The sequence below is a fragment of the Brachycentrus maculatus genome, unplaced genomic scaffold (assembly GCF_059751285.1).
Source record: "Brachycentrus maculatus isolate JH-2025_06_01 unplaced genomic scaffold, ASM5975128v1 h1tg000635l, whole genome shotgun sequence".
NCBI classification, from domain to species: domain Eukaryota; kingdom Metazoa; phylum Arthropoda; class Insecta; order Trichoptera; family Brachycentridae; genus Brachycentrus; species Brachycentrus maculatus.
This window is the reverse complement of record NW_028281371.1, coordinates 156,316-178,657: the sequence shown is the minus strand read 5'-3', so window position 1 is coordinate 178,657 and position 22,342 is coordinate 156,316. Positions and strand designations below refer to the sequence as shown.

General features: G+C 32.0%; 2 protein-coding genes across 4 annotated transcripts in view; both read left to right on the top strand.

The window, feature by feature from the left end:
• Positions 1 to 17,634, top strand: part of LOC148300904 (uncharacterized) — a 103,066-nt gene extending 85,432 nt beyond the window's left edge. For 2 of the 3 annotated variants that reach the window (XM_088274148.1, XM_088274147.1), the window contains exons 2-3: positions 12,757 to 12,983; positions 15,290 to 17,634. In XM_088274148.1, coding sequence (XP_088130274.1) covers positions 12,757 to 12,983; positions 15,290 to 15,682 — 620 coding nt within the window. In that variant the 3' untranslated portion in view covers positions 15,683 to 17,634. Of the gene's footprint in view, positions 1 to 4,040; positions 4,191 to 12,756; positions 12,984 to 15,289 lie in introns of those variants that run through there. The other variant, XM_088274146.1, reaches the window with a different exon arrangement.
• A 2,038-nt stretch (positions 17,635 to 19,672) lies between these two features.
• Positions 19,673 to 21,649, top strand: Polr2D (RNA polymerase II subunit D). The gene is made up of 3 exons (XM_088274118.1): positions 19,673 to 19,806; positions 19,882 to 20,062; positions 20,266 to 21,649. The coding sequence occupies exons 1-3, from the start codon at positions 19,743 to 19,745 to the stop codon at positions 20,438 to 20,440; spliced, it is 420 nt and encodes a 139-aa protein (XP_088130244.1). The 5' UTR covers positions 19,673 to 19,742; the 3' UTR covers positions 20,441 to 21,649.
• The last annotated feature ends 693 nt before the right edge of the window (positions 21,650 to 22,342 follow it).

Below are 22,342 nucleotides of genomic sequence, written 5' to 3'. Positions count from 1 at the left end.
CCATCGTTATTTTAAACATATTTGTTGTTATTTTGTTTTTGTATCATAATTATAGTTGTAATAAAACATCTTATCACGTTATTTTCAGAATGACATTTCACTAGACCCTGTCCCGATGTTCATCGTATTAAATCATTACACTGCATCCATATTTACATCTGATGTTATTATTTTTATTGTCAGCATTTTCACGTCAACACCACATACTTTTAACATTATTTTATCGCCTCTGATCTGCATCACAATGATATAACCTAATAGCGTAACGTTACTTGTATATAACACGTATCACCATACTCTATACCAGTGGTTCTGAACTTTTTTAAAGTCAGGAAGCACTTTTGATCATAAGCGAAATTCGCGGCACATCAAAACTAAGGATCCAAAAAACATGCGAAGATAACTTTTATTAAAAATTTAACTGATTATTTTATTACAGACAGCTTAAAATTACATTACTGTAAAAAATGTAAATAAAAACATAAATACTCAAATGAAACTTTTTGCGGCGAAAATTATTACACCTGAGCTTGTCGGTTTTTACAAATTTTAACGATATTAGGTCTAATATTTGATGTAGCTACTCTCATTTCTTTATCACAAATCGGGGGTTATAAATCCTTTCAATGAACCTACCATTGATGGAGCACCGTCTGTACAAATTCCTACACATATTTCCCATGATATTTTCAATAGTTCTAAGTATGATGATATAGAATCAAAGATATATTGACCGTTGTTGTGAGCTGAGCGCACAAAACTTCACTTTGCAAGGGTGCTGCCATCTAGCCATTATATTTGCAACTCAAATCGCACAGTAAATGAGCCAATGTTAAATTTTGGTTTTCATAATTTCGCGGAACACTGGTTAAGAACCACTGCTCTATACTCGTGTCTATGCGCGAATCCAATAGAATACGTAATTCTATTCTCGCCTAGAATAACTAATTTGATTATGCTCAATAGTTTATTCACGAAGTGGCACTTACGTTTTAAGTAAGCGACGCTGTTATTCATTCTTTGTTTTAATGAGTTTTCTTTGTTTGGGACATTGTTTGGCTCACAATGATTTTTTTGTTATTATGCTAGTGTCTATTGCATTAACAAACCAGGAGGTCTTTTTGGTATATTATCTAAATATCAACTCAGGGCCGAGGTATTGCACAGACGTTTAAGAATAAACTATGTAGTGGAGATGACTTTAACTTTATACTACTTATTTGTATTTATAAAAAAAATGGTAAAAAAGGGTTTCGAGTATTTTTCGATAGTAATATAATCATCACGGCTTGTCACTACTTTAATTACGTAACAGTAGCATACGCAATAATAAATATTCTCATGGCGGACAGCGTGTTTCTTGACATCTGACAAAATATTTTACACCCACAAGGATTGTGAAATTAAACATGTTTGAAATGTGTGCTTTCTAATTTATTTATTTTTTCGTTTAACTAGACTTTTTTTTACTGTATTTCATCAATGAAATACAGTAAAAATAATGGTTTCCAGTTATCTACCTTATTGAATTAGGTATATATTGTCGTGTTGCTATGGCTTAGTCTTGTAATATGTGACTTCTATTTTGTTTCTTTTCCATTTAATCATACTAAGCCACAGCAACGCGCGGTCGGGTACAGCTAGTAATTAATAATAATGTACAACATTCAGAAAATCCTGATTTTGTGAACAAGTGTTTGGACACACTCAAAATGTTAAAAAATAAATTATCTGGTCAAATTATAAGCTTGTATGGTAAAAATGAAAATGATATTTTCTGGCGTTTCTCATGTGTGTGATTATAATCCAGGATTCGGACCTCACATACTAATAAAAGAGTTTCTGCTCAATAAAAAGCTTCTTTTCATCTCTCCAATAGATGTCTCAAGTGAAGTTCTAGTGATTCAAGAATAATGTTTCAAAATTGGTTCATATATATAGAACTTCCAAGAATTTTAGTAGTGTGGTTGTCAATAATGGGTAGAATTGGTGAATGTTACACGTGTGTAAAGTGACCAATGTGGTTGTAGAATAAGTGAATGTTACACGTGTGTTAAACCAGCCTATGACGGTCGTGAGCCCCGTAAATGCCCAGACTTTCATATTCTTCTTCGTCTTTGATGAGATGTCAAAAAATAACATGAAAATAATAATGTCGTCCAAAAAATCAAGAGTACCGTTCATTCATAATTCTTAATTCCATCAGTTCAGTATGTTGGTTTTATTTTCTATATTCGTTTCGTCATGTCAACTGTATAAACACTCGAATGCAAACATAAATGAGTTTACAGCTATGAGGTAAATACTTACAGATTAAACAATATGAAGTGCGACATTTTCTGGATAAAAAAATATACACTACATTAACAAATTACATATGTACATTATTTTCTTACATGATGTTTACCCGTATAATTCATTTTGACATCTCAACATAGATAAAGAAGAATATGGAAGTGTGGGTATTTACAGAGCTTATGAGCGTCATAGGCCGGTTGAGTGATCACTTTACGCACGTGCCATGATTGACAGTGTCGGGTTGTGGTCCCGTGGTTAGTGATACCTATTTCTAATGATGAGCCGCCTAGGCTCACAGAAATGGTACGAAATTGAAATATTTATATAAATAATAAAAACACAAATATTTCTCTTTTTTAATAAAAAAAAACACACTTCTCAATTTTTAGGAACTCCTAAATGTAATGATCAATTTCATGACACCAGTACATATGAGTTTACAACAGCTACATATGTTGGATTGAGGAATGCTTTTATTTATCCCCTTTTACATGCATATTTTAATTCAAATTACATTAGAATCCTTTATAATTCAAATTACATCGGAGTAAAACTAATATCAAAATATTTTAAGAGGCTTTTAATAGTAATACAATATCACAGGCTCGTCACTACGTAAATTTGAAAAAAAAACAATGAAATGCAGTAAAAAAATGTTTTTTAGTTAGCTACCATCTTAAAATACATATATTTTTATACAGGTATTTTAATTATTATAGGTGTTATTACTTATTTATATTATATTTAAGAAGTATGTGTTTCAACTAAACATAGATTTGAAAAAAGTGGTGTAAAATTTAATAATTTTTATGATAACATCCCTGAAATCTGAAATTTTGGATTCAGGTTATCAATGATCTTTTCCCCTCACTCCATCGATTGCTAAAAAATATTGCAATTCAGCCATTTTTAATCAGAATCATATTAATCATAATCATAATCATAAAGCCTTAAAAATCTTACGATAACTTAAAATATTGTCAGCCAAAATAATACGATTATACTTTATATTTATTAATTATATTGTCTGTCTCCGTAATATAATAGTCAGCACGCTCGGCTACCGTACTGAAGGTTCGATTCCCAGAGGGGGGGGTTAAATAAATATAAGTGATTTTTTCACTATAATTTTTATTCAATATTACCCTGGACTGGTAACTGAAGCGGAGGGCTGAACTTTTCCTTCGTGTATAAATAATCAAGATACTTCGCGTTTATATGATGCAGTGCCCTATGCACCATCGGGTGCGGATAAGGGTTTGAAGAAGATGAAGAAGAACTATAAATGTAAAAAATAATAATAAAACCCTTATCCGCACCCCAATGGTGCATAGGGCACTGTGTCATATAAACGCAGTTATCTTGATCGTTTACACATGAAGGAAGGGTTATCAGCCCTCCGCTTCAGGTACCAGTCCATGGTAATATTGAATAAATATTACAGTGAAAAAATAACTTTTATTTATTTTACCCCTCTTGGGAATCGAACCCGGGACCTCCAGAACGGTAGCCGAGCGTGCTGACCATTACACTACGGAGGCGGACAAAATCTACTACGCATTGTAAATATAAAAAAATTAAATTATAAATAGTTTATTGAATTCTGTAAAAGCTTTATTAAATATACACTGAGATAGTGTTCCCATTCATTAAGTATCTACCTTCATTTAAATAGTTAATTTAAGACAGTCTCATAGATAAAGGGACGTTCTTAAAGCATGTTTGTTGCGATGGTAACCGCTAATCGATCATGTCATCTTTTCTACATAAATATATCAAATTCGTCTTAATCTACATGTTTATTTTAACATTAAAAATGTTCGCTTACACAACAACATCTGGTGGGAATGTTATGTTTATCAATTTTCCTGCGTCACAAATCAATGATTGCCGTAAGTAAAACAACTAATATTTATGCAACGTGTGACTGTACAGGTTTATAAACATTAGCGTGAGTTTTTTTTTAATCTTTTGACATTGTAGCCTTAAATCTTAATCCTTAAAATCACTGTGAACATGTAACTGTATTTAGATCTGATAACTTCCTGGAATATTTAACCCGTAAGCTGCGGATCGCATCTATTGTCGTTTTTTATAGAAGTACCGTTGACTGCGGATCGCATGCATAGTCGTTTTTAAACTTTACGTACTTATATCAACACCTATGTACAATTTTTTGCACTTAAATTTGGTTCGAGGCATGGATGAATAAGTTCTCTTTGATTTACTGTCATAAAATATCAAAATTATTTTAATTTATGGTGGATATCCGAAAGTTTCACTACAAAAAAAGGCAAAAATATGCTTTTTTGTCAAAAATATTGTAATGTAAAAAAATCCAGCATGGGACGGAAAGTTTGACACTCGAAATCGAGCAGCTTAGAGGTTAAGGAAGTGCATAGTATGTTTAATATGTTAGGCCTGTCACCTATTGCTGGTGACAGTCCGGCCTCTACTGAATAAGTTTTCTATGATTTACTTATCACTAGTGCAAATGCGAAGAGGTTCCTATTTAAAGGGCCATAGCCGATATCCTTCCCATCCTATATTATAAATAATAAAATGTAGAAATCATCCTTTTGTATGATATAACCCTTGTACATAACAAGCAAGGGAAATAGTAGCATAACTCACCCATCTAAAAAAAAATATGTTAAACTTTCATATTTTGAATATTGAAAGCATTCACTTTGTGGATCATAGTGATACATTATTTTGAGAAATAAAAAGACTTTTTTGATCCACTCACATTTTTATTACCAACCAACTAGTTTCGTCATAAAATAAACCCTGAAGAGGGCAACAGGTTGTTGCCGAAACTTGTTGGTTGTTAATAAAAATATGAGTGGATCAAAAAACAATGTCTTTTTATTTCTCAAAATAATATGTCAAACTCTCATTGAATTCCAAGGCACATGAACTTCATAAGTAGCGTTAATTCACCGTCGTTTTTCCATTCTTGCCCAATGGTGCATAGGGCACTATGTTGAATTTATCTTGCATTTTATAGAAAATTGAAACAGCATACATTACAGTGCACGTTAGTAAAAAAATAACTCGTAAATTTATTTCATGGGTACTTTAACCCTAGATAACTAAGCATTCGTCCACGCGACGACGCCCTTCTCCGAAAAAGTCAAGTGCACTTACTTCCCTGCACCCCGCACCCGCCAGGCTTTGTTTACGGAATACTGATTTATTGTTAAATGCCTCTTACATTAATTCCTAATAAACCAAACTTAAGTGTCATGTAACCACTTACTATTTTTAGTAAATACTTTTGAAAATTTTGACGTTTTTAATTGCGTAGTCCGCCTGACGAATATTTAGTTATTATGTATCTATAAATATAGTTTAGTTATCTAGTGTTAATATAGTAGTGCACAATGCATTGATTTCGTTACATTATACAATATCTTGATCAGTTTGAGTAGGCGCTCTAGTTGTGGTACAAGTCTCGGAACACAGAGTACAGATCGCCACAGCATCCGTTAGATAAGTGTGTAATCCCAGGAAAGCTATCAGAAATGAGATTCTGGCGGCTTTGTCTGTTAAATGAGGAGAATAGCGAAACTTTATACAGCGATTTAACAGGAAGCCTTTGTTATTTTGGTGACACCGCTGCCGCCACGATAAAAGGGGAAATTGTATATTATGTAGATACAGAACAGTTTTTTGTTGTTGTTAAATCTGATAACTTATACTAAATTATATTATTATAACTGGGTGTAGTATTCTACAGTACATACTTATATCTATGAAAATAGGATATACTCTATGTAAATAATACAATATATAAAACAGAATCCTACAAATATCGTAAAAAATAGATTATCTAGGAGAAATTGTATATTATGTAGATACAGAACAGTTTTTTGTTGTTGTTAAAACTAATTATTTATACTTAATTATATTATAATAACTGGGTGTAGTATTCTACAGTACATACTAATATCAATACTAAAATTTGTAATGGTATTTTTTAAATATCTTTGAAAATAGGATATACTCTATGTAAATAATACAATATATAAAACAGAATCCTAAAAATATCGTAAAAAATTGATTATCTAGATGTTGAAAATTTTTGTTTTTTTTTATTATTTTAATTTCTGTTTTTAGTTTCAAATGGTTTTTATTAATTTTATTGTCTTATAATAATTACATCCTTAGAAAGTGTGTAATAGATGGAAAAAAATATTTTTACTTCTGAATAAGTTTTTATGACATTTTGGAATCGATTGTCGCTCCGTATTATCATAAATTTACTAAATAAAAACATTGTTGATTATTCTTACTAATAATTTATTAAGTGTAAAATCGACGTTATTTTATTAAAAAGAAGTAAAGTTCAATTTATCTGAATTATCTACGTACCGTGTTTAGTAACTCCTCTATAATTTCATATATCAATTTTGAAATAATTGTTTATTCATTTCATTTTTAGTGTTTAGTGCAAATATCGTTAAAAATGCTCTAAAAATAAGTTAAATAAAAAACTAATGACATTTTCAATCATCTCTAAGTATGTAAAATGATTCGGAAAGACTCTATATACGCTTAGATATCGTCCAAGATGTAGCATACAAAAGATCTTTTCAATTTAATCATAAATATAACTTCCGAATTTCGAGTAGTATGTTTGTCAAACACGGGTAGAATTGTGAATGCTACACAGTGTCTAAAATAATCACTTAAACCAGCCAATGATAGTTCTCAAGTCAGACTTCCATATTCTTATTTTTGTATGGTGAGATATCAATAAAAAAATTGATATAAATATAAATAAATCCAAATTTTGTAAACAGAATTTGGACACACTAAATATTGTGTTAATAACTTATTTGTTTAAAAATTATAACTTTTTTATACTGGAAAAATTAAAAATAAATTTTATGTTATTATTGAATGCATAACAAATGAAAAATAGAATAAAAAAATAATAAAATCGTGATATTCTCTGTAGTGAACATAATAATATTTTTTGTGGTATGAATGAATCGAAGAAGACAAGAAGGTCAATTGCTTTCTTTAAAATTCGGTTGGCGTGTTAAATCCTAATATAATAAGCAACATTATTATAACGGTCGTTACGGTCGAAGCTGAATCAAAATAAAATAACAAATTCGAATGAACTACATTTTTTATTACCTAAAAAGTATTTTATTTTATGTCTTATTTACTTGCTTACTCATTTCATCTAAGATAAACGTTTTAACTACAGAATGTAGATAACCATTTTTTTTAATTTTTTTAATGGAAAAAAATAAATATTTGTGTTTTTATTATTTTTGCAAAAATACTTCAATTTCTTACTATTTCTGTGAGCCTAAGCGGCTCATTATTAGAAATAGGTGTCAAATTGTGGTAGAGTGGGTTCGAACCCAAAAACTCTGACTCAAGACTCCGCGACACTGACCACGGCACCACAATCCGCCAAATGATTTTAGCGTTTTTAAACCCATCTGCATTATCTGTAAGTTAAAGTTACTGAAAAATATTTAATATTTAATAGAACTTTGCTCAAAAATCTGGAGACAATTCTTTATTTTCTCATTGTACCTCTATCAGCTAAATGTTGGTACTAATGATGGCACTTTTAACTTTCTATGCAGCAGCTCTGAATAGCGACTTAGTGCTACAGAGAAACCATTCAATTTTAAGCCAGGATATACGTTTTCTTCCTATGCTGCGTTTACCTTTAACTAATATAAAAGGAAATAACCCGTAGAGCCTCTATTTTTAGAGGCTTATCTAAAGGTAGGATAGGGAAAGAGGAAGCTATGAAAATACAATACGAATAACCAGAATAATTGAAAATAGATAATGAAAATAAATTATATCACCCACAAACATAAATAATAAGTGTAAGTCCCTCTCCAAGCACATGAGCTTAGTCTCTTTATAGGAGAGAACTGCGTAATTAATTTTAAGATTGTAAAGTAGAAATGTCTTAAAAATGAGTTAAATTATTTTTCAAAAATTCTTGTATCTATGATATTTTTTTTTTAAATCTTGAACTCATTTTCCAATTGGGAATTTTTTCCCAGACTAGCGTCTACCCGACTATACCACGGCGTCTGTTCACTTGTAACTAATACAGTCTGAACTCAGTGTTTCGTTTTTTTTTCATCGTGCCTTTGTACAACATTTTTTCAGGAAATCGCGTCGAATCCAGACTAGAAAATAGAATAATCTTCATTCCGAAATATGCATGCCGTATAACATGTATTTATGGTATATGCGTAAAAATGGTACCTACGTATCAAGTATGTATCTACTTCTTGTTCCTCGTTACCCTTCTGTCAAGTTGCGGTGTAATAACTGTTTAATTCAAGATGAAATCTGGCTCTTTACTTTGTATTTATCATACACCCGTTAACTTCATTAAACACTGCTTGAGGCGAAATTCGTTTGTCAGGGTCCGACCACGCTGCTGACCCTCTGTATACACGGTGCCATAAAACTTACTGATATTAATACACTATTTATTAAATATTATACTTTACTAAATTAATTTTCACATGATGTGTTTATATATATTTATACTTATGTTATTACTTAAATTTCTTGTACAGAATATATGTAAATCGGTAAGCTTAGTGCTAAGAAGCTTTCTTTTCCTTTCTTTTTTCTTTCTTTCAAACAATCAAAAATACACTATTGATTCTGGTCAATGTTCGAACCTTATGCAGTCCCTTAAAATAAGAGGGCATGTAGTGCTTGTACATTAGTATAAACGAAAAAAAAATTAATTACAGTACGCATGCACAAATAATTGGAAAGTTATGTATTAATAAATATAATACACGGTTATAGCTAACTTCGTGAACTAACTAACTACTAACTAACCATCACGCCGCTTCCCCGCAGGGGTAGGCAGAGAGAATAGAGCGCCACACCACTCTGTCCTTGTAAACATTCTTCGCCTCTTCCACGTTCATGCATCTCCTCATACATACCCGCCGATTGTTACGACTCCTAACCTGACCACTTTCAAGTATTTGGCATACCTGATCGTGCCATGTTTTTCTCGGTCTTCCTCTGCTTCTTTTCCCGCTAACATTCGCCTCATAAATTTGTTTTACCGTTCTTTCCTCACTCATTCGTTCTACATGTCCAAACCATCTCAACACACCTTTCTTAATTTTATCGATAATGCTTATCTCAGCTTTGCATTCCTTCCTTATTTCACTATTCGCACATCTATCATACATCGTTTTGTTACACATTCTTCTGAGAGACTCAACTTCGTGAACTCCTTTGAAAAATGTAGTAGAGATGATTAAAAATACCAGTTTTACCTTCTCAGATTCTTGGTTTTCGAATTATTCTAAATGATGTCCTCTTTTGTCTCTTCTCAGAAAGACGTACATTCTGTCGAAAAAGAGTAGAAAATAAATAATCTCTTATCTTCTGTTCTAGTTTTTATGGCAATCAAACGGCAACACTCAAGTGGTTATTAAGTTTTAATCGATCATTTCTTGAATTGAAACACTCAAATTAACAATTACAAAACAAAGTACTCGATAAGACAGTCACGCTACACTCAAACGGCTTTTCATTTCAAAGAGCAATAACACAATCATACTCAATTTATTACAATAATTAAAGAAAACACTTCGTTTTTTACCACTTGAGTTTTATTATAGACTACATGTTTCAGAAGCTAAACTTCCATCATTCAGGTCTGTATAATAACTAAAATATAAAATATAAAATTGTTCTATAAATAAGGAGAGGGGAAAGTAAGGGGAAGGGGTTAGTCAAGGAACGGAGTTTGAAAACAAAGGAAAAATTGAAAGCAATGGCGAAGAATTTTGAAACAATATATTATTTAATAAATTATTATTAGAATTCAGGTTTTTTTGTATTTCTAAATTTTCAAGATAATTCATAATTTGGCCTTTATATGGAACAAGGTGTAATAATTTTAATTTATGGGATTTTATTACTCAATTTATTTATTTACTCAATTTATTAAATTAAGTTATAACGCCATTTTATTTATGTTTTTCTCTTTTTTTCGGACTGTACCGATTAATGAAATAATAATAAATGTGCCATGTTAATCGCATTGTGTTATATTCAACTGTCCTTATTATAGGCGTTGAGTAGACACCCGATTGCAAAACTGACGTCGCGGGTTCGATTCCCGCCAATTGCATAATGAATTCAAGAAATTTTTATTTTTAATTGGTCCGGGGGTGTTTGTGATCCTTCCCTATACTTACTGTTGTGTCCGCCTCCCAGGTGTAATGATTAACGTGTCTAGCTACCGTGCTGGAGGTCCCGGGTTCGATTCCCAGGGGGGGTGAAAATAAATATTGGTGATTTTACACTTAAATATTTATTTCATACTACCCTGGACTGGTCCCTAAATAGCAGGTGCTCACCTTGGTCACCTTACCTTTGCGTAAGTAACTATCAAAATAACACTGCATCGTTACGATGCAGTACCCTATGCACTGTTGGGTGCGCATTAGGGTTTGAAGAATACTTACTATCAAAGGACAAAGGATCAACCTTTAGTATTTTGCCAAGGAACTAGTGGATGAAACTGGTATTTATGTAAAAAAAAGATCAATTAGAATTCTTTTCATTATAATAACCCTTGTCCGCACCTAATGGTGCATAGGGCACTGCATCAAATTGACGCAGTGTTATCTTGATCATTACTTACATGAAGGCAAGGTGATCACTCTTGCGCTTCAGGAACCAGTCCAGGGTAATTTTAAATAAATATTACAGTGTTAAATCACTAATATTTATTTTCACCTCCCCCCCTGGGAATCGAACCCGGGACCTCCAGCACGGTAGCTAAACACGCTGACCATTACACTACGGAGGCGGACAATTTTTTCATTATAATTAAAAGAATTCTAATTGATCTTTTTTAAAGCTATGTAGGATAGTTAAATATTGTTTGTTACCTGAAATGTCAATGTATGTAGATTGTACGGTGTTACGCGACACCGTGTTAACTGACCATCAAGCTATACTCACGCTTTAGAAATTTCTATTCCGCTGACCATGACTCAGGGTCTGTGGATATTCTGCACATTGCCTACACTGTGCGGCAGGTGCCCGAGGTCACGTACTAAAAATTAATGGTACACTTATTTCACGAATTATTCCGTGTCCATATTGCGTACTGAACAAAATAGTACGATTCTAGCCATATTTCGAGTGAGAAACTGTCGAATTCACCGTTCTTCTTCGTCCACAGCTGGCCATAATAGTTCTTCACAAGGTCTTCAACTATTTGGTGCCATTGTATTCCCAATAAGGCTTTATCTTTCATGAACTCCATCTTTTTCGGGTTACCCAATCCAACCGACTTACAGAAACAACAAAAAAATATGTACATCTAGAATGAATTCATCCTATTCCCGCGAGGTCGTGCGTTGTTTTGACGCACTTTTGAAGAAACCGCCTACTAGGCGAGTGCCGAAATTATACGTTGTCATCGTACGTACGGCGTGACGGAACGCTTTGTTCAAACGCGGTTAATCCATATTACAATAACTTACGCGACATCGCGCTATTAAATGAAGTATAAAGTAATGCACCCGGGTTCGATTCCCAGGGGGGTTCAAATAAATATAAGTGATTTTTTCACTGTAATATTTATTCAATATTACCCTGGACTGGTACCTGAAGCGGAGGGCTAATCACCTTTCCTTCATGTGTAAATGATCAAGATAACACTGTGTTTATATGAAGCAGTGCCCTATGCATCATTGGGTGCGGTTAAGGGTTTTATTATTATTATAAAGTAATTTTAAAATTGAGATACCACAATTTCCGGAATCATAACTGTTACGTAAAAAAAATATTAAAATTTGGATATGGTTCTAAGACGTATTTGGTATTTTGCATGAAGTTTAATCGTATTTTGGAATCAATACCTAATTTTGATTGTGATAGATAATTTTGCTACAAGTTTGCTTATAATATTTTGGATGTAAAACATAACTTATTCTACTGACACTGCAGACATCTGTGAAAGTAATCCTGCAAAAAAACAGCCCTCAATATGATTTGATGTTGATTTTGGCAGCTACCGTAATTTGACAAAATCTATTTGAATTTGAAGGCTCGCGCCTGGTACAATTGAGATAGTTACTTGTATTGAGAGAGACATACAGTAAAATGATTATTTTGAAGTAATTACGAATTAAATTAAATGTGTCATCTTCTTTATAGCTTAAAACATCAATCGTATTAAATAAAAAACTAATGATTTTCGAAAAAGAGGTCTTTACAATAATAAATAAAAGACTATGCAGGGTAGTGTAACCTCATATCCTATGTAAGCTCACCAAGTAAAATCAAAGAACTAAAATGCCTTTAACGAGAAAGCAAGTATTTAAAAGTGTCACAACTAACAATTGATTTGAAACGAGGTGATTGGTTTATTATTTACTTTTTTCTCATAAAAATGTTTGTTCGCAGCCATGTCACTAGACGAGACGCGCCAATCGCAGCGACCGTACCGCTACGGCATGGTCCTGCTGTGCATCGGGGCCCTCATCAACTGGCTGGGGCTGGCGGAGAACTACGTGGAGCCCGTGCGGTACATCGGGGTGGCCTGCATCATTGCGGGGGCGCTGCTCATATGCGCCGCCATGTGCTGCTGGCTGCAAGCGCCTGCACCCAGACAGCCACCGCAAACCCATCAGGTATAAATACATTCACCAACAATCTCGGATTGTCGAGTCGAATCTCAACAGTGTCGGATCGTGGCCCCGTGGTTAGTGTCGCGAACCGAGAAACTCTTGAGTCAGAGAGTCTCGGTTTGAACCCACTCTACCATAATTTGATACCCATTTCTAATAATGATCCGCTTAGGCTCACAGAAATACTATGAAATTCAAGTGTTTTTGTAAACAATAAAAATACAAATATTTATCTATTAACTTTAACTCTTCTTATCCCCCGAACTCTTAACTAGTGAAAGTACTAGTAACTATAAGAATGAAGTGTAGTGATAGTTAAGTATATAAGTGTTAGGTAAGATTAAAGTTTATACCAGGTACATAAGTAAACTCACACCAAGTAAAATCATAGAACTAAAATGCCTTTAACGAGAAAGCAAGTATTTTTGACAAGAATTTTCACTCATGAATTACATGAAATTATAGTTACTTTAAACATAAAGAATACCACTCACAGCTTTCACTTTAACTAGATAGCGAGTGTTTTTGACATCAATTTTCACTCATGAATAATATGAAATTATATTTACTTTAAACATAAAGAGTACCACTCGCAGTTTCCACTTTAACGAGATAGCGACTGTTTTTGACAAGAATTTTCACTCATGAATAATACGAAATTATATTTACTTTAAACATAAAGAGTACCACTCACAGTTTCCACTTTAACGAGATAGCGAGTGTTTTTGAAAGGATTTTCACTCATGAATAACATGAAATTATTGTAACCCTAAATGTAAACAGTACCACTCACAGCTTCCACTCACAAGTAAAAATAGGCTATAAAAATCATAATGTTGTAGCCTAAGTAGGAACATGATAAGCGGTGTTGCATAAGCTGTAGATGGATTTCAGAATCACTTGGATACTAGGTAACTCAAATTCAAATCTTTTATAAGGTATCAACCGACTAACCATCTAACTCTCAGTTAGCATCAAATTGTTTTATCAATTTTAATGATAGTAATAAGCACGTATACATTCTATTATCGTAATAAATGTCATCCATATTAGTAGTAGCATTCATATTCATGAAACATATTGATAAAAATCCATGACAGTTAGTTTTTTATTGGTAACAGTTTGTAGTCTGGTTACGTTAATGAAATATTAATAACGTTATCTGAAATTGGGCCTGACTACCGTTAACAACCATTTTTTAACATGACCTTTTAAATGTTAAGGTTACCTCATATAAATTTTAATCTCAAGTTCGAACACAGATAATGCATCACTGAATTTTGGGTGCTTTGTCAACAACACAAAAAATACAGTTATTGGAGTCAAGACTTGTTAGATTAAACGTGCTAATTTTCAACTAACTCACATGTCTTATAGGTAAATGTAATCATGCAAAGAGGAGCATATGATTTTTAAATACCTTCATGTATGCATTTTTTATCCCGACATATTAGCAGTACACAACTTGCGCAAGCGAGTGTGGGTATTCAACCCCTAATGCTTAAGACATTGCTACTATTACTTTTTTTCTTCTCCTACAGTACTAACTATTCCTCCTCCATTTCCCATATAGCAATAATGTATTTAACTCTAAGCTCCTTCACTTACATAATTTGGATACAATCAAACATATTCCAAGTATTCAAATTTAGTTAATCTGGAGCCCATGTGTAATGGCCCAGCCATTTGTCCTTCGCACTTTTTACAGTCCTACCTAGAAAGTCGAGGGTCTTGTCATTTGTTTCCAATTTGTTGTCTGGCTTCGGTGCGAGATGCGTTGCGTTGCGATGCGGTGCGTTCCCATGGCCATAAATCGGTACAACATTTTAGGAGTCTCTACCCTAAGGCAAGAGGGTTTTTAAAATAGTCTAATTTCGTATTTCATGAGAGTCGGGTGTAACATAACTTAACAGAGCTGTTTGGAACCACATGAGTATTGACTGCCGTATTGTTAGTTTTTACATAAACATATATATAAATAGTCGACACCGTGTTCTTAATTAATACTCGCTTTAGTCCAACCTGCCTCCTAACAAAAAGGGGACTCAAGTGTCCTTACATAATTGGGCGTCAAACAAGTGCTATCACAAGTATCGTCGCGCACATAGCACACGTCCTATTACACAAGACTGATCACTCTGTTATTATATATAATAATATAATCGAGTATATACTGCGTCGTTTAAATGCGGTATCCTATGCATCCTGTGCCCAAGTGAAGATAGGAGCATTAGAAGAAGAAAAAAACATGTTTTTTTTAACAACTGTTTTCTAAGCGAAAGAACTTATTTGTTTAAATGTCATTACAGATTGACGATCCGATACACGTCATCTCAGTGCCATCAGACGATGAGTTGATGCAGCAGAAACCTCCAGACTACGACTCGGTGGCGGGCGCTCCGCCCACCTACGATGATGCCATCAAGTTGAACCCCAACCACTTCGTGCCCCGGGTCCACATGCCGGGCCACAGCGGAAGGAACAGCACGCACAGATCCAGTTTGGAAGACAGAAGCGCTAGCAATAATTCTCACGTCCTCTCGGCTGCAGCCCTCAATGTTCTCCTCACTCCCATAGCGAGTGGGTCCAGAGAAACTATCCCGGGCCAACTCGAGACGGTGGTAGTAGAAAACCAACAAATTCCAGCACAAATACCCAGAACCCCTCCCCCACCATACAGACCAGTCAGAACTATCAGATGAACATCTTTTATACTGAAAATCTAACCATACTTATATTTTAACATATCTCGATGTTGTAGATTAGTGTTTCTCAATATCATGGCATTCGTGTACCACTTTGAGGACTTTCAAAAGTACTATATAACAAGGTGTCCACACCATCAGTGCGTAATTAACACTTTAAAAAAAAATCTCTTTTATCAAATTAGTTTTTTTTTTGAGACATAAACAAAAAAACCACAGGCTTAGCCTGTGTGTGGGTATACAATATAATGTAATAAATAGTACGGTATACAGCTAATCATTATTATTTTAACATTTAAAAAAAACAAAACAGATTATTCTAATCATTTAAAAACTCATAGATAATAGTAGTTTAAATATCAGGTGAAGTTTAATAATTGGTGATCTCATTCAACTATTTTATCTCATTGGTATTTACGCCTCTCAGATTTTATAAAGTAATTACCCTCAAAAAATAAATATGTAGAGTGTTACTGGTAAAATAATTATGTAATTAAAACGGATTTTGTTTTCCAAAGAAAATACAAATATCTCCGGTAGAAATTCAGTCCATTGGGACTGGGGTGTAATAATCGTTGAACGCTTATAACCCTACCACTTATCCAATTGTTGTGTACTACTAACGGTGCAAGCACCACACTTTGAGAAACACTGTTGTTGATACTTAATCTTGAAAATATTTTAGGATTATCTCATAGTTATTAAAAAAAGATGTATTTTATAAAATTGTGATAATGTGCATTCTAAAATAATGGAAGCAATATGTTAGCAGTTTATTCTTAGATAATGGCAAAAAGCACCAATTATGTTAATTGATGTTTGATTTTTCAAATTGTTGTTGTTTCATTACTTTGTAGTCAAACCAAAAATGCCATTAACCGTGTAATTAATGTGTAGTTATATAATCATTACCTTAATTTGAGAGAAATAAGTTTGCATTTCCTGATATTTGCTGAACTAACAATATACAATTATATTCATTCGACTGATATTATTTTATTAAGTACAGTAACTTTTAACAGTCTTAAATTTTTTATAAGTTTGTGTGCACAGATAGATAAATACACTTTTTATAATAATATAATATGTATTGCTTTTTGACCATCTTGATAACTATGTTTGAAACTGACCAAAAAGAAATAACATACTTGGAAAATATTTTATATCTTTTACCTGAAATATTAAATATTTAAGTAAATACATACCCTGTAGCAATAGATTAATAGAATGTAACATACATAGTATTGTATTGTACAATAAACTGTTCCCATGTACTACTGCATAATAAACATTAAACCACTGTTAGAAATAAATTTGAACACAATTTTTATAATTGAAAATTACGTGCATATAAAATATTGCTTGTATATAAGGGTTAATGATTTTTTTCTATTATTTTTTTCCATTTGCCCTAAAAATGTGTGCCTAATAGTAAAATGTTTAAACTCATTTTCAAAAGGCAGTAATTATTGTTTTCTGGATCTTCAATAAAACTTCTGCACTTTTTTATTATGGAATATAGATTGGACTATTTAATACTAAATTGTCTTTTGTATTGAAACTGGGGCCAATAATAGTTACTTATGGCCATTCATATAAATCTACTCATGACTATATTCTTTGTTTTTGCTGTATAATACATACTATATATTATAATAGTTTTATTTGAATATTTTATTTCAGTTGATTAAAACTATGATGGTTGTACATTTCAGTATTACGTCAGAGATTAACTTTTTTTATTACTTTCTAAACTTAACTTTTTGTTTAGTGACAAAAATTTGATCTTATCAGTTTCCGTTAAGTGTTCGAAAATTTGTAAATATAAATAGGTATGCATTTACATTAATTGCCACTTAATAAATGTGATAAATTTGTAATCTAGAGAAATGAAACTTATTATTGTGATTGATGTTTCGTTTGAAAATTCAATAAAAATATAATTGAAAAATTACCAAATGGTTTTATTTAACATATTATTTTGATCAACCTTGGTTAAGGAGCATCAGAATGTAGTATTTACATTTACATTTCATGTTAAAAAATTAAGTTTTTTTCCCCAATGGCGCTAAATCGGTAGAGAATTAAAAATATTAACGTCCATATTTGGCATAATCTGCCAAAACTAATTAAGTTAGGAATAAAATGGAATAGAAAAATTAATACTCTTGCAAAACTTTCTATGTCGATCGACAGTTCACATTCTAAAATCTATTAAAAAAGCTGAAATTGTTAGAAGATTTTATCTTCTACCGATTGTCACCGTTGGTTAAAAAACTTAATTTTTTAACATAACGTGGTTTGTAAGTGGACTAGTCATTTATAATTTTTCACTGCTAAACTTTTAGCATGATTATTTATTAAATTCTTCTCTAATTATAACCCTTATCCACACCCAATGGTGCATAGGGCACTGCATCGTATTGACGCCTTGTTATCTTGATTGTTCAGTAACAAACATGTCAGTACATAAGGCAAGATGATCACTCCTGCGTTTCAGGGACCAGTCAAGGGTAATATTAAATATTCGAGTGTAAAACCACTTACATTTATTTTCACCCCTCCCTGGGAATCGAACCTGGAACCTCCAGCACGGTAGTTGATCAAGCTAACTATTACACCACGGAGGCGGACAAAATTTATTAAATAAGATCCAAAAAAATATTCAGAAATAAAATACATATTGAAACCCTATATTTTTTTCTTTTCAAAGTACTGGTCTAGAGTTTAGTACTTTAGAAGACAATTTCATGTGATTTCGAATGAAACGTATATATAAGTGGAGTTGGTTGAAATCTACAGAATTTTTGGAAGAGGTTCCAATAGCCTGCCGTCAAAAAAAAAATAATAGGCAAATCACAAATCACAAAGGAAATTTTCATGTTTCAAAAGCTTTATGATAGCAAATTTTTAATGAGCGCTAAAATAGGTTAAAAATACCTAATTTTGGAGGCAATTAATTTTATTTGGTCGTCGACTCCATCTAGTAGTGGGCAACTGAAAAATGTATTTCGCATGGAGCAAGAACCATAAAAGATTAGGAACTTATGGATCTAGATCAAGAGTGCTCAAACATTTTATTGTACTGAAATCTTCTTTTTAATACTTTTAGTTCTCATGTCCTAAAAAGATTCTTTTACAAATATTATATTCCGGATTTTCATTTATATGTAAATTTTTTCAGGCTTTATAACACACAAATATATTCAAAGTGATTACTTAAACCAGCGAATGACAGGTCATCATAACCCTTTGTGATTCCGCGGACTTTAATATTATACCTTATCATACTAACATTTTCTTCGTTTTTGTCAAAATATCAATAAAAATACAAATTAAGGGAATTGAAAAACAAAAATAAAATAAATTCATAAATCATAAAACGAAACTGTACATCTACTAAATTATTTTATTAGTATTTTTCACATGTGTGTATTATCCGCATCCGTAGTGTAATGGTCAGCACACTCAATTACTGTACTGGATTACACAGTGCCGGGTTCAATTCGCAGGGGGGTCAATTATTTGACTATTACTTATGTACAAGTGATTTTTTCACTATAATATTTATTCAATATAAATCTTAAGGTACCAGTCCACCTGAAGCGGAGGAGTGATCACTTTTCCTTCGTGTATTAAAGATAAAGATGTGCCCTATGCACCATTGGGATGTGGATAAGGGTTTGAAGAACATTTTTCACATTTAATTAAAAAAAAAACTGTGATTTTCAATTCGTAATGATGGAAATATTATATAATAGTATTCAAGAATTGTAATGGTGAAAAATAATCATATAAATACAATAAAATTATTGTATTCGATATTCATGATATGATTATTTATTTAGTTTTATTGATACCTGGGATAATCAAGTACATAGTACATTTTTACAATACATTTTGTAGGTAGGTATGCATACTTTGTGTCTATGGTATTTTTATATTTTCATAGACAAATAATGGGACGTTTGACTTTACGATTTTTTTGACGCCTGTCATAAATTACCGGAGTTGTTTTGTTACTGGTGCAGGCAAAAATTCTTCTAGAAGCTTTATAATGGCTGCGGCTAACACGACTGAAATAGTGGAAGAAGATGCAGCTGATTTACAGTTTCCGAAAGGTATAATTGTTATTTCATAAAATGTTGGTTTCTTGGCTTAATTTCCTTTTTCTTCAGTTTGAGGTTATGTTTTAGAGTTTGAGAACGCTGAAACCCTGCTGATATCTGAAGTACATATGCTTTTGGAGCACAGAAAAGCCCAAAACGAGTCGGCAGAAGATGAACAAGAGTTTTCCGAAGTCTTTATGAAGACACTTACATACACAAACCGCTTTAAAAGATTTAAAAATAAAGAAACAATCCAAAGTGTCAGAAAGTAAGTTGGCAATTCTATTATAAAAAAATATCCATAAAATCAATCATCCTATAAGAAAGGTATTTTGATCGCAAGCTATCAATACAACTATATAATTACTAACTAACTAACCATCCCGTCGCTTCTCGGCAGGGGTAGGCAGAGAGAATAGAACGCCACACCATTCTGTCTACATATATAACTATTTATTACCTTTTTTCCAGTCTCTTGATGCAAAAAAAACTTCATAAATTTGAAATAGCAAGTATTGCAAACTTGTGCCCTGAAGCTGCTGAGGAAGCCAAGGCCCTGCTGCCTTCTTTGGAGGGAAGGTTCGAAGATGAGGAACTTAGAATAATGCTCGACGATATCCAGACAAAGAAACGTATCCAGTATTAATTTAACTAAGTATTCCTACAGTGATCTGATCAGTTAAGCATTTTCATTCCACAAAATTTATTATACCGTGACTAAAAATATAAAAAATATGTTCTTCGTGTTACTTTCAAATTTTACAATATGACAATAAAATATAGTCAGTTTGATGTTAGGTATTTGCAACGTGTTCCATTTGGGAATAGAATAGTATATGGTCTACTCTAATATGCTAATTCAACAAAAAACCGAAGGTAAATCGAAAACTTAATAGGTATGTGGATGGTGGCTTCTTTTTCTTTTTTCCATTTTTTTACAGCACATAAGCCGATTTTTGCTCCATTTATTTGGCAACACAGTAATTATTATAAAGTAAAATTTTGACTGTTATTTCTGCCTTAGCACATATTCTGAATATGGGGTCGATGGTATCAACAGTCAAGTTAACAATGGTATTTAGTGAAGTATAGTCCAATTCTTTCTATGTCCTGTATTAAATACTTTACAATGTTGAACACCACCTTTGTAGATACAATATTGCATAAGTTTTTAGTATTATTGTGAAAAAAAAACTGAAATTAGTAACTAAATCTTAGTATCTGCAATCTAAATTAGTATCTGCAAAAAGGTAAGGTTTTTATTTTACATTTTTTATCTGTCCGGTCAGACTTCATTTTTAAAACTTAGTAAAGAATTCAATAATAATGATTCCTGGCTTCAGATGTTACTAAATAAAATCACCTAAATGCATATGTACATCCTTCTGGCTTAATATCAAGTACAATATTTTATTGATACTTCTACCTAATCAAAAAACTTTATTTTATATTATAGATTAGATACAGGTACATATTATAGATTTAACATTCAAATATTTGAACACTTGAATCTCATGGACAAATATATATTTTTTTTAAACATTCCTAAAACATTTTTTTACAGTAATTGAAAATCATCCAAAACATTCTACAGTTTTCAAATTAGACAGCCTAGATAGTTTTGCATAGCCATCAGAATGATTAGTTATTATTTTATTAAAAATACAAGTCTACCTTAATTTTTGTTAAATACTTTAATTAAAATATGAATTGATATTTTTGAAAATATGGTTAGTTTTAATCAATGTTATATGGATTTCCTTATGTTTGGACTATTTTTATTTTTAGCTATCACTTAGAAATATTTAAAAAAAAACTTTTATAAAAGCAAAAAATAAATGAAATACTTGAAAAATCCTTTTTCTTCTAAAATAAATTTTATTTTATTTTAAATAATAAAGTTGGGTGAGTGGTTATATACTATATTTTATTTATTGTTTCGGCATCAACTTTGTGGTAAGACATGTTACAATGATTAAAGAAAACACTTGTTTTTTACCACTTGAGTTTTATTATAGACTACATGTTTCAGAAGTTAAACTTCACCACCATTCAGGTCTGTATAATAACATACAGACCTGAATGATGGAAGTTTAACTTCTGAAACATGTAGTCTATAATAAAACTCAAGTGGTAAAAAACAAGTGTTTTCTTTAATCATTGTTATATACTATCATTAACATTTTTGTAAAATAATAAATAAGTAAAAATGACTAACCACAAAGTAAATGCTTTAATATTAATAATATTCTCGATATTATTAATATTAAATCATATTATTTCTATTAAAGCTTTATTATTTCTATAAAAAATACAAATTACCTTAGAAACACCACTGGGCATCAATTTGTGTATGGAATACTGGTGGAATTTTCGATGTAATGTTTTCAAAAACGATTTAATCAATTTCGAATTCACAATCTTTTTCTGTAACCGTTCAGGAGCATAAATCCAGATAAAGAAATAAGGTAAGTATTGTATTCCAGGAAAAGTTGAATAAAAAGACAGGAATTTCAATAATCAGTCTGTATCCTGGATACGTCTGTAC

Excerpts from the sequence above, each read along its gene's own strand:
- Polr2D (XM_088274118.1), top strand. The coding sequence starts at position 19,743 with ATGGCTGCGGCTAACACGACTGAAATAGTGGAAGAAGATGCAGCTGAT. Across the intron at positions 19,807-19,881 it reads TGATTTACAGTTTCCGAAAG|AGTTTGAGAACGCTGAAACC; the intron begins GTATAATTGTTA and ends GTTATGTTTTAG. Across the intron at positions 20,063-20,265 it reads ACAATCCAAAGTGTCAGAAA|TCTCTTGATGCAAAAAAAAC; the intron begins GTAAGTTGGCAA and ends CCTTTTTTCCAG.